Source organism: Sycon ciliatum, chromosome 4 (genome assembly GCF_964019385.1).
Source record: "Sycon ciliatum chromosome 4, ocSycCili1.1, whole genome shotgun sequence".
NCBI classification, from domain to species: domain Eukaryota; kingdom Metazoa; phylum Porifera; class Calcarea; order Leucosolenida; family Sycettidae; genus Sycon; species Sycon ciliatum.
In genome coordinates, this window is record NC_088646.1 from 30,493,561 (window position 1) to 30,506,651 (window position 13,091).

Genomic DNA, 13,091 nt, shown 5'->3' on the forward strand with positions numbered 1-13,091 from the left:
ATCAGTGTATTATTGCAGTCGCATGGCTACATACAGTACATCGCGCGCGTGGTCATCATGTTTACCTTCGGGGTTGGGGTGGGGAGGGAACGGAAAAAGAGCTGAAATTATCCATATAAAAATCGCTCTGTGAGCGGTTCTGAAAAACCTTTACTGGTACTGCCCCGTCGTAAAAGTAAGAAATTAGAACTGGCCCATTGTCCCCCCAAATGCGAACTGATCCACCTAAATCGCGAATGACGGGACCCGAACGCACCAGTAGCACGAGGTTCCTACCTGTGGATGCAGATGGGGACGTTGGCCCGGACCATAGGCCATGTACTGTACTAGCGGTAGGCTTCCCTATCAAAATAATAAATTCTACTACTACTACTACTACTGTACTACTAATTGCCGTGATCCTGTGCCCTCCCGACCTCGTGCTACTGGTGCGTTCGGGTCCCGTCATTCGCGATTTAGGTGGATCAGTTCGCATTTGGGGGGACAATGGGCCAGTTCTAATTTCTTACTTTTACGACGGGGCAGTACCAGTAAAGGTTTTTCAGAACCGCTCACAGAGCGATTTTTATATGGATAATTTTTATTATGCTAGCATAATCCGTCAAGGCCTACGATAGTTATGTCATTGATTCTTGATGACGTCGACCAGTACGACGACCACGTCGTGGTCTTTTGAAAATCGTCTGTACTTTTCAGATCACTGACTTTTCAGATTGTATCTTGTAGTGTCTTGGTGAGTAGATCTACATGGTGAGAACAGGCAGATAGTTATGATACGTTGCTGTCTCTCTTCATTTGCGACATTGTAGATCCCCATTCATCTCTGTCTGTCAGCTGTCTAAAAGGGTCTTGTTTGCACGCGTCATCCTTCCTCCCACATCTCTCACCCGTTGCATAAAAACCAGAGCCAAAGCCTTTCATATTCGTTGTTATCCTTTTGTTCAAGTTCGCCGAATTTGCTTTTGTCAACCATACCAAGACTCTGACTTTGGCAAAGGAAGTGGGAAATACGGAGTTTGCTTCATCTCTTGTAGCAACACGACTGTTGGCTGATCAACACGCCCATGCATCGATCAGTAAGATTCTGTAGCAAGCCAAGGCGTAATGAAGCTGTAATGCCAACGGCTCGCGCAAGTCAACAAATTTCTAGGCCCAAGTTCTTTATTGCCAAATATTGGCTCACTTTTCAACTTTAGTTGTACTGGTGTTCACGGCCTCTAGCATAGTCGTTAGTAGCATTTGTTCAAACACGCACACGGTTATAATAATATTTTTGGACTCGGATCGAGAGCCAAGGCTTAAGGATTTATATTATTTCGTGTCCATTTCCCTGAAGTCTGCTGGAATTTTTCATAAAAACAATCTTTAACACATGTAATTGTTGTGCTGATGGTGATGTTTTGATATGTGCCAGTGTTACCCCATGTTGTTATGTATGCTGTGCTTGTAACTGTTGCAGTCGGCCATGACGGGACCCGGTGGGAGCGGGTGGTCGCACGGCGGAGACCGCGTGACACACGTGTCCTATCACCGCAAGCCGGGCTTCTTCCAGAAAGCCGGCGACTCGCTGTGCGGTGCCGTCTTTGGGTTCATCTTGCTGGTTGCAGCTGTACCGGTGCTCTTTCTGAACGAGGTAGGTGTCGAAAGGAAATCCAAGTGGATTGCTGTAGTGCAACGTCTGCCTAATCCAGTCATGATTGGACTGGTTTTAGAGGTGATTGTTCTTCAAGGATTATCAGTATACAGTCGTCCCTCTCTAATCCGGCACCTTTTGCTACGGCGTTTTCTGCTGGATTAACGAGGGTGCTGGATTAAGAAATCCTGCCCTCTGATCCGGCCCTACCCAATTGCATGCATGTGTCATACGTCAAAACGCAGGGTTTTTCCATGTCGATCCAAGTATTTGATGCACAACTTTATATTCTCAACTGTTCTCCAGGAATATACACAGTGCTTAGTGATAAAGTAAAACAGAGAACATGTTCACATGTACTCTTGCACACAAACGCACACACACACACAGACCTGAAAATTGGCAGGACACTACTCCTTGCTAAAATAAGAAAGTATGGTTGACTGCTTAGCAGTTGTCTCCTGGACAACATTGACCCTCTTAAGAAGGCCACGCAAGCCGTCGACATCATGCAGGTCGAACGACGGATGTCCTTCGAAGCAAACAATTGCATCAGCAAGTGCGCGGGATGCTTGTGCCAGAGTTGGAAGGCTGTTGGAGTGCGCATTCAAGATGTGCTAGAGCTGTTAGCCAGTTAGTTGTAGAACGTCAGTACCGTCGGTCAGTGTCGTGCATCGTCGCTGATTGTTTAGTAACTGGTGGTGTTAGTGGACAGTATAGCGTAACTTGTAGTTCCTTGGTCTTTCTCTTTGTATAAATTGAGTTCGGGTTCGGAAAAGTCCTAACAACCAACCGAACTGAACTCTCCCGCGCGAGGTCGAGTACAGTTGTCAAATTCGATCGATAACTGAACGCGATTTACGACTGCCGGATTATGAAATCAAACTACGTGCAGTTTGAGCGATTTGTTTCAAAAAGTCACTGCCGGAGGCGGAATTCAAGTGCCGGATTACGATGTAGGAATTGAACGAAAAAAATCGGTTTCATCAGAAAGTGCGCCGGTTGGCAAGGGTTCCGGATTAACAAGTGCTGGATTAGAGAGGGACGACTGTAGTATGAAATAGGATTCTGCGGTGTAGCTTTCGATCATTGTGTAATTGTATACAACGAACTTCACCACTACTCTTGTGCTCTATGGCTGACATATGCGACATTGCAGACATTAGATTATTTCTATTAAAACTGTAGGTTCATACACAGCAGAATCAGCCATCAAACAGGATGAATGACAATTGCATATTTTCATGCTCTTCTTTCTTATAATGTTCCTTTACCTCGCCAGGGCCGTGCTGTGCAAACAGCCCAGTCGTTGGACGAGGGACTGGCCAACTGTGTCAGCCTGCGATATGGTAGCCCACCATTCGAGTCGAATGAACAACGTCTCATACACATCAGTGGAGAACTGTCAAGCAGGATGGTAAGTTTTAGCAAGAGTACGTAAGCCAGAGTAAGCAACCTGGTAACTATGCTGCATGACATAAAGCGACTCCCATGAAGTTTATTTTTATTTTTTTAGGCGATCATGAATCATAGGATGCTCCATCATGCCGTATGTAGGGGCGAATCACTGCATCACTAAGGTGATCAAAATGCACATGCATGTGTCGCATCCCTGCGCTCAGTGACCGGACCCAGAAGTCACTACGAGCGGCGACTGAATAAACGTGTGGCCTCACGACAAGCCCAACACAACCCAGGAGCCAACCAGTATAGCTGGCTTGGTCCAAGTTCAACTCCACTTGATCAACAGACGACTGTTAGTTTCACGTTGTGAGTAGTCATTCAAATCCGAGCTCAAAGTAAAACTAAGACCGAGAGCTGAGACCAAGTCTCGACTGAAGTAAAATAGAAAACGAGAACTTCTTTTATAGCGCGTTTTAGAGATATGGCGTGATCATTGCTTAGAATGGTACGAGGTAATTCCAGGAAATACTAGAACAGGTAAAACCGGAATATGCGCAGCCAGTCAACAAGAAAGCAGAATACACGTACGGTAATCAATCGAGAAGAAAGAGAAAGAAAGACATGGAGAGAAGAAAGACCAAATCCCCCCCCCCCCCCCACGTCATACATACCATGTGTGTATGTGATGGTCACGTCGGGGAGCCCGCTCACCCAACGTGCCATTGCTCAGCGGCTTCTTATGGGTAAGTTCTGCGGTATTCTTTTTCGCTCTGCTTGCGTGATACCCTTGACCTGGTGCGGTGACGGTTTTGGCTCTTGCACACATCTGTCTCTTCATTATTATGCACTTAGCTCTTGCTAGTCTTGGCTCTTTGCACGAAGCGCCGAGGCATCGTGGAAACCTGTAGAACATCGTAGTGACGTGGTTTTGCACAAAGCCTGGAGTCATATTTCCAGGAAGTGAAACACTTCCAGGAAACGTACAAAGCGAGACCCTGCCTAACCAGGTTCCGGTGTTGGGTCACATGATGTGCAATGCCAAGAAGGCATGTCACCTACGTCGCTCAACCACTACATGCTAAGCACGTGGGACAAGACGCTGGCCAAACCATGTTGTATGAAAAGGGCGTGACAGCTCAGCACAGAGCTGCTCACTGTGTAGATCCTGCTGTCACAGGACTATCAGGCAGCAGTGGTCACATCCAGTGACGTGACACATGCTTCACCTTTTGTGCGACAAGCAGCAATGCGCAATAGAAATAACCTTGGTGCTGAGGTAAAATAGCCAAGTGCAAGCCTGTGTGAGAGTTATTATGATGTAGCAAAGGTGAGTCACTATGATCTAACCAAAACACTTCACCATGGGCTCTCTCTCCAGGAGTTGCCTACTAGTACTCTGTACATAGTGTCAAGAGTATATAACCCCCCCCAAGAGTGTGCAACTCTGCATATGGGGTCTCCGACGGCGAAAACTCACATCACGAATCTCAGATACGTTCGTACTACGTACTCGTACAAACGAAGGATAGCGTGCGCGCAATCCGAATATCTGCCATGATCATGCTGGGGATTTGCACACGCGCAGTGAGTTTCTGTCAGAGAGTGCTTTTTTTTATTACTCCGCTGCTTGCTAAAACGGGCTGGAAACGTACAACTGCGGCACTACACCACGTGATGTGAGTTTTCGCCGTCGGCGTAGCGTACCCCATAGTCATAGAAAGGGTATCAGGAGTTGCACACTCTTGATGGTGTTCAGTTGGATTTGCAACTGCTCGTCACTGGTTTCATGTCTGCCTCCTTAGCGCAGTAGGCAGCGCGTCAGTCTCATAATCTGAAGGTCGTGAGTTCGATCCTCACAGGGGGCAGTTTCTTTTTTCTTCCTTTTTTTACCGTGATTAATACATAGAAAATTTGTAATTCGATGTTCAAAGCTCACTGTTCACTTTTATTTACTTATCATATCAGTTCAATGTCCCTCGACAGACTGTACTGGCCAACTAGGGGTGCGCTCAAAGTCCGTGCCTATGCTGCATATTGTTACTCGGTGTGACTATGCGAGCATTTTGACATACGTATTGTGTTGTGGGTGCATGTGTAGCGTTGGCACGCTAGTAACTTACACAGCTGCAGCGTGAATCACTTTCAATGTATTGGTCACGCGTGTTGCATTGCACCGCACCCCGCACTTGCAAGTCTTACTACCGTGCTTGCCGACCCATGACGTGCATAGTAACTAGTCTCAGCTCACTGTGTTCAATGTTTCGACCTTAGAAATACTAGCACATGTACACTCTAGACCTTTTGCTGCACTTTCAACCGCCTCTTTTACGCCCATTGCCCACACCGCTATTCAGCTCCTTCTTCTGCATAGAATCAAATGGCATTCCTTGTGCAATGACTGTGGCCCACACATCTTACTTTGACCATTCTTCTTCTGCTCTACGTATCCCCTGGTCATAGGCTAGCTTACTTACACTAACAATTCTTCACCCTATAAAAGCTGCTGTTCACAATTCTCTTCAGTTAGAAATGTCAGTTTAGAGTTAGAGTTAGAGTCAGAGTTAATGTTTACAATGTAGTCTTCAGTTTAGTTCAGTAATAATAAACAACAGTGTGTTCATTGAGACCCAAGTGCATTTGCCTCCGCGAGAGAGACTTAGATCCTAGATGAATATGAAACGAGCACCAGTCAGCTGCTCTTTCATTGTCTCCACGTAGGTTCAAGGATTCGTCAGAACTCTGAAGCACGCCTTGTTTATCCGAGCACCTATTCTTTTATTTGGTGGCTGCTCTGAGAGAAGTTTCTTCTCGTACATGTACTGGTTTCGTCGCGGAATGCCAAAGGTCTCCATTGTTTGGTTTTCCAAGCAATGCAGTTTCACGTTTATTGATTTTTCAATATCACCACGTTGATTGCACTTTTGTAGGATAGAATACATGCATTGTCAAATAATTGACAATCATTTTTTTACCTTCCTAAGGGTGTGCATCATTTTTACGTCTTCCTATATACAGCTTTTGGCTTGTTCGCTTCTATTTTGTTTCCATTCACAGCCGCTTGAAGACACACAGTTTGGCGTCAGCATGACTGCTTTTCGCCTTGAGCGACGTGTGGAAATGCTGCAGTGGGTCGAGTCGCAAGAAACTCGCGAGTATGAGGATCGCGGCGAGACCCGTCGCGAGACCACCTACTCGTACAACCGGGATTGGCGATCCGATCTCGTGCGCAGTGACTCCTTTGAGGAGTCCCTGCGTCATCGCAATCCAGCGTAAGCCGTAGAAACACACCTGGTTGCTACTGTATGCTGTTAGTACATGTATGTCTGAAGGTAGACTGGTTTGCGGGGGGGGGGGGGGGGGGGGGGGAGAGCTGTGCATGCATGCCTGAATACTGAGTAGTGAACACTACTCCTGTTCTCCAAGTATATTACTCCACGTAGCAATGTGATCACAGGCCAGATGCCTGTTTGTGTGTTTCTGGTCTTTTGTATCACGACGTAAGGAGCTTGCCTTCATTCAGATACTTTGAACTACATAACAGTCGACTCCACTTACAACAAACTTGCATACCGAATTTTGTGATAATTATAGCGAACCAATGTCCATGTCCCTGTTTGAACCCATACACAACTGACCTTTTATAATGAACAGTTTTCGTTTATAACGAACCATTATGTCGTAGGGCCGCATGTAAACCAAGTGCACTCATACCGTTATTGTGTGCGTGTGTGTGTGTGTGTGTGTGTGTGTGTGTGTGTGTGTGTGCGCATGTGTGTGTGTATTTTTGGCTTGTTGCTTACCATGTAATGCAGGATGTTTCCAATCTCCTCATCAACCTTTGAGTCACCCGTTGTGAACGTGGGCGAATTCTCGCTGTCCAATGGTGCGTTTCTTGCCCGGGAGCTGTATTGTCCGTTTTTCCACAATTGTGCATTAGTGTGCACTAGTAGTACATGTATGTGCTGTGTTGTCATGGCGACGTTCAAATGATCACCGTGATGATGAACTCTGTCAGTCTGCTGATTGAAGTCATTCTGTTTGCTTTACACGGTCATTTTTGCATATACCGGTATTGGCACTTTGCTTGTAGGTCTCCTGAGTAAGCTTCGAACGGAGAGCACCATCCAGCCACAGTCGGTAGCCAGGCTTCGACTGGGACCCGGTCAGAAGATCTGGGATAGCTATGTTGTGCAGGCTGTCGATCCATATAACTTTCAGGTAAGAGTGTTTCTCTCCTTGTGTTTCACTCTAGTTGTAGTTCTACCCGTTTTGATCGATGTCGGCACCATCAAAACTCACAGCACCACCCGTGACCAGTTTAAGAGAAGACTAATGAACACTCGACCATATTGTGTTTTGTCTTAATAAAAGCCCCGTATTGCTCACTCACATGCAGTCAGTGGTTTAGTAGGAAAGTATTGTCAGTCTCCGTACACAAAAAGGGATTACTGAGCTCGTTCTAAAAACTCTTGAAACTTCCTTCTACTCGATCATTGTACCGTACCCAGTGTCCTCTACTTCTCACAGTCTAGTTAACCTGCCCTACTTGGCTGCTGCTGTTGCTGCTGTTGCTGTTGTTCATGATGGTTGACAGGTTGGTGATGTTCGTATTCGCTGGGTGTACATGGGATGTACGCAGGACACAGGAGGACAGGCTATGTCCGGACAACTGTGTGTGCCACAGCAGGTAAGGCACACAACACCCTACCATAACTCCACAAAGAATTGATCAACGAGAGCCTCCCGCCACGCTGGCGGTTTCTGAGGCAGCTAGTGGTGTTTAGTATTTCTTTTTAGAACTTTATTATTGGACTCGGATGGAGAGCCAAGGATAAATTTATAGTAAAGAAAAAAGGACCAAGAAACCACAAGTTACGCTATAATGTCCACTAACACCACCAGTTACTAAACAATCAGCTCATGCGATAACATTGCACGACACTGACCGGCGGTACTGACGTTCTACAACTAACTGGCTAACAGCTCTAGCACATCTTGGATGCGCACTCCAACAGCCTTCCAACTTGGAAGGTTCTAAGTTATAGAGATAACATGAGCAGTTGTAGAACGTCAGTACCGCCGGTCAGTGTCGTGCAATGTTATCGCATGAGCTGATTGTTTAGTAACTGGTGGTGCTAGTGGACATTATAGCGTAACTTGTGGTTTCTTGGTCCTTTTTTCTTTACTATAAACGTTATTATTCATGTGTATGTATGCAGGCTTTGTGGCCGGATTCCTCACTGTAAATAAAACAAAAACAAAAAACAAACATAACTCCACACCGTATGCACTACAACGCCACTGTGGACCCTCACTGGTGTATGCACTCGGCATTGGGCATTGTGGAGACGGAAAGCAGTACTAGTACCTGATCTGTAGGCCCGTGCTGTTGATTTTAATAAGAACACGGCATGCTTGACCCAATTCGTATGGAAACGCATTGAAAAGTGTCCGACGAGAATAGAACTGGGCCCCTTCCGAAACCATTTCTCTCTGCTACATGCTAGTGACAGGCAGGCATAGTGAGATGGTCTAAGACCATGATTAAGAAACAAGGGGTACAGTGGTCCCTTTATAGTCCGCCACCATTTGTTCTAAAGAAATTCTGCTGGATTAGGGAGGGTGCTGGATTAACAAATCTTATCTACTATTGCAATCTGCATGAAGAGGACATTTTGGCTAATGAAAATTGTGCTGGTTTATAGAGGGTGATGGTTTATAAAGTGCCGGATTAAGGAGGGACGACTGTATCAGGTTCAAGTCCTGCTTGGAAGCGGAAGGATGCAGCGAATGGGACCTTCGGTCTTTGACCACTTTGTTGGCGAGCTGATCTACTCACCTCCCACCGCTGTAGGAGCTTCATCTGAGCATTTAATCTGTGTAGGGTGGTGGCGTTTCTACGGATGCTGAAAAGTGAAAACTAGTCTAACTGAGTCTCAAGCCAACCGTTAATTTTTTTTAAATATTTTTACTAGTGACAGCTTGTAGGCTACTTTCTGACACATAATTATAACTTGTCGATCACATGCTTTCCTGTGCATCTTAGGTCAGTATTGTTGGCCGGCAGGTGGGCTCCACAATAGGCGCTTATCAGACCAACGCCGGCGATGTCCTGTGGCTACTTTATGAAGGAACAATGTCAGCAAAGGTCAGTAGCTACTCGAAGTGACTGCATTGTGTGATAAGGCATTGCTAGGCTACCTAGACAGTACCTGTACTAGTGCAGCAGGCGCGTGCGCCGGTGCCCTTCAATGGAGGGGGGGGGGGGTTCCGGGGGGCCTCCCGGGAAAAATTTCAAAAATGAAGCAAAATCCTGCATTTTAATTTGAGCGAAAAGGGGGGGGGGTTCCGGGCACCCAGGAACCCATACGGGGCACGCGCTTGTGCAGTGTAGCTTTAAACCATACGTGAGGTCAGTACCTTGTGGGAAAGCATGTTGAAAAGCGCATACAGTATGTAATAATTATTTAGTTTTCTCCGGCCAACTCATCAACTCACAAAGAGGAGTTCATGAGACCGTTCGCAAGAACTAGACCTGAGAGATTGCCCGCACATCTTTGAACCACGGCACCGTGGCGACATCCACTGTGATGTTGCTGGAAGAGCTTGGGCACTTTGACCTTCACCGTCCTCCCCTAATCTTAAACGGTTCTTCAGTCGGCAGCACACAAGAGCGTGCGGGAAGCTACTGTGGTCTTTGTCTTTGGTCAGCATACTGCGATGCGCATATACATGATGGGTTTTCCGGGTGTTAGTAGCCGCTGTGAGTTCCCCTGAGAACGGAGACGAAAATTTCCTCTTTTTACCGACGTACCTAGCTTCACATTGCTCCATTGGAATGGGTTTCTGGCCTCAGTGTCCATGTACATGTCTGTACACACAACAGGGGCGTCGGAAGGTATTGTGGTGTGTGGTGTGGTGCGGTCAGACATCTGAAGTACAATTTACTCATGGGGGAGGGGTGGCTGAGACGAAAATTTCGGCAATTTAGAGCCCAAATCAGTGCACTGTATTGATTCAAAGGCTACCTAAAACAAAAAGTAGTATGGTCAATACCGTAGTGACCGTACCGTGTCCGACACCCCTGCACTAGTAGTTGTTTGGATAAGTTAATAGGAAGAACCGGGCAATGTGTGCTTTTCTCTGAGAATAGGATCTTTTAAAATTGTCGAAATTCTGTATTGTATATTTTCCCTGTTTGATCTGTTTACAGGCTATCTTCGACGCTGAGCACAGCAGCAACAATGCATGGACTTGGGTGCTGCGCTTGCTCGGTTTCTTCATGATGTTCATCGGTCTTAGCCTGATCACGTCCATTGTCACCACCATCAGTATGTACAGACTGTCCGTGAAGACAGTTTGCTTCTATACGCACACACACACACACACACACACACACACACACACACACACACACACACACACACACACACACACACACACACACACACACACACACACACACACACACACACACACACACACACACACACACACACACACACACACACACACACACACACACACACACACACACACACACACACACACACACACACACACACACACACACACACACACACACACACACACACACACACACACACACACACACACACACACACACACACACACACACACACACACACACACACACACACACACACACACACACACACACACACACACACACACACACACACACACACACACACACACACACACACACACACACACACACACACACACACACACACACACACACACACACACACACACACACACACACACACACACACACACACACACACACACACACACACACACACACACACACACACACACACACACACACACACACACACACACACACACACACACACACACACACACACACACACACACACACACACACACACACACACACACACACACACACACACACACACACACACACACACACACACACACACACACACACACACACACACACACACACACACACACACACACACACACACACACACACACACACACACACACACACTGCACATGCTGCCTGCTTCCGACTTTGCTATTTTCCTTTAGAGTGCATGTACATTGTACAGTCAACTTTGTGTATAACCACACTCGGCGGGGCATTAGAAAAGTGTCCTTATTCACGAAGTGTCCTTATACCCGATGTCTCATTATAATTATGCATTACAGTTAGATGGGACTTTGCTCTGGGCATGGAAATTCTGTCATCATCCGCGAATTGTCGTTATATCCACAGTCGTTATTAGCGAAATTGACTGTATGCATAGTACTGTAGTTGGAATCCTAGTTACTTACGTACCCGATAGTCCTTGGAATCAGCTCGAAGCTCTCAAGCCACGGGCTACGGGTCTGCTGATTATCTTCCCCCCCCCCCCCCCCCCCCCCCGAAATTCCCAGTAGTCTGGTAGTCGAAGCCACAAAGTAGTGCTGCAAAGTTAGCATGTATGGAGAGGGTTAGGGAGGGCGGGGTATTGGCTGAAGCATATTTTATTAAAAACATAATCAGAGCTCGTCTTCATCACATCGCCTGTTATGATTGTGTTGCTGTTATGGTGTTCAGAAATGGAACTTACGCTCTCTCTCTCTCTCTCTCTCTCTCTCTCTCTCTCTCTCTCTCTCTCTCTCTCTCTCTCTCTCTCTCTCTCTCTCTCTCTCTCTCTCTCTCTCTCTCTCTCTCTCTCTCTCTTTCTCTCTCTCTCTCTCTCTCTCTCTCTCTCTCTCTCTCTCTCTCTCTCTCTCTCTCTCTTCTTTCTTCCCTTTCTTGTTGTTCTCAATCCACTCTTGTACACAGCGTCTTACATCCCTTTCTTGGGCGCACTGGTTAGCTTTGGCGTGTTCTTGTTGAACATATCGTTGGCAATGAGCTTGTCTCTGCTTGTCATCGCTATTGGCTGGCTGCGGTATCGTCCAGTTCTTGCCATGACCCTTTTAGCCATTGGCATGATGCCGTACCTGGTGGCCAACCTCAAGTCCAAGCCGAAGAATGAAGATTAGTTTTATTTCTGCAAATTGCTCAACGTGCCACTTTGTTGAACCCTGCGCCTAAGAATTTCAAGACTGAGGGGGTCATGAAAGAAAACATCCGAACTTGTCCTTCCTTGACGCTAACATCAGGACAGTATAAGTTGCCCAAAGTGGTCTATGCAAGGCAGTTCTTAGTAACTTCTTACTATGATGCATTGCACTCCTTCAAATTGTTATTCTGCTGGTGCATTTGTCTGCAAAACATGAGAGAGTATTGTGCGTGCTTCGGTACGGTGGCTATATTCATATTTCTGAACACATAGAACTTATTTTCTTGTACGAATGCCCGGAGCAGGTTTCCAGAGCTGTTTTTTTTTTGCACTATAGCTGGTGTGTATGCTAGTCGCTAGTCTATACTTGCCTTGCGTGTATTATTTTCAAATTTCGTCTGCGAATCTACTAGTACTACTGACTTGCATTGACTACCTTCTGAACTGGATTCTCATCGTTGTTATATGGACGGACTAGAGTCACTAGACTGCTGCATTGCTCACCTGTACTGTACTGTAGGAAAGTTTCCATATCAAATCCTAGATGTATCCATGTACCTGATGGACAGATATATGCCCATGATACTACATGTATGTGACATCAACTTACTTACATGTAATGTGTATGTTTAACTTACTTACATGTAATGTCCAGGACCAACTAGAAAGCTGTCTGCACCCACGCAAGCACATGATACAGGAATGAAAAAGAGGAAAAGGAAACATTGCGCCTGATCAAGGGCATGGTGACGCGAGAATATTGATCTACTTCGAAGTACCTGTTATTCGGCCAAGGTATTCCGAGCCACATCTTCATTTCCGGTGTCTGCACTTGACAGGACTCTGGTCTTGACCTCCAGCTCCGCCTTAGCCTAGGCTTGCATAGTGTTAGTACATCACTGCATGACTGTATCTTTGTTACTGGTACATGTACATCAGGGAGTCGTATAGACCCTCTATACGACTCCCTGATGTACATGTACATGTATGGTACTAGTATG

General features: G+C 46.3%; 1 protein-coding gene and 1 non-coding gene across 2 annotated transcripts; both read left to right on the forward strand.

The window, feature by feature from the left end:
* Positions 1 to 728: 728 nt before the first annotated feature.
* LOC135815560 (transmembrane protein 43-like) lies at positions 729 to 12,744 on the forward strand. Its single transcript, XM_065328874.1, has 10 exons — positions 729 to 1,076; positions 1,460 to 1,633; positions 2,916 to 3,050; positions 6,092 to 6,306; positions 6,850 to 6,920; positions 7,128 to 7,255; positions 7,632 to 7,724; positions 9,084 to 9,185; positions 10,251 to 10,368; positions 11,868 to 12,744. The coding sequence occupies exons 1-10, from the start codon at positions 1,065 to 1,067 to the stop codon at positions 12,068 to 12,070; spliced, it is 1,251 nt and encodes a 416-aa protein (XP_065184946.1). The 5' UTR covers positions 729 to 1,064; the 3' UTR covers positions 12,071 to 12,744.
* Positions 4,830 to 4,902, forward strand: Trnam-cau (transfer RNA methionine (anticodon CAU)). The gene has a single exon. It is a non-coding gene; the product is annotated as a tRNA-Met (tRNA).
* Positions 12,745 to 13,091: the final 347 nt, after the last annotated feature.

Coding starts and splice junctions, on each gene's coding strand:
- LOC135815560 (XM_065328874.1), top strand. Junction 7,725..9,083: donor AACTGTGTGTGCCACAGCAG/GTAAGGCACACA, acceptor TGTGCATCTTAG/GTCAGTATTGTTGGCCGGCA. Junction 10,369..11,867: donor GTCCATTGTCACCACCATCA/GTATGTACAGAC, acceptor TCTTGTACACAG/CGTCTTACATCCCTTTCTTG.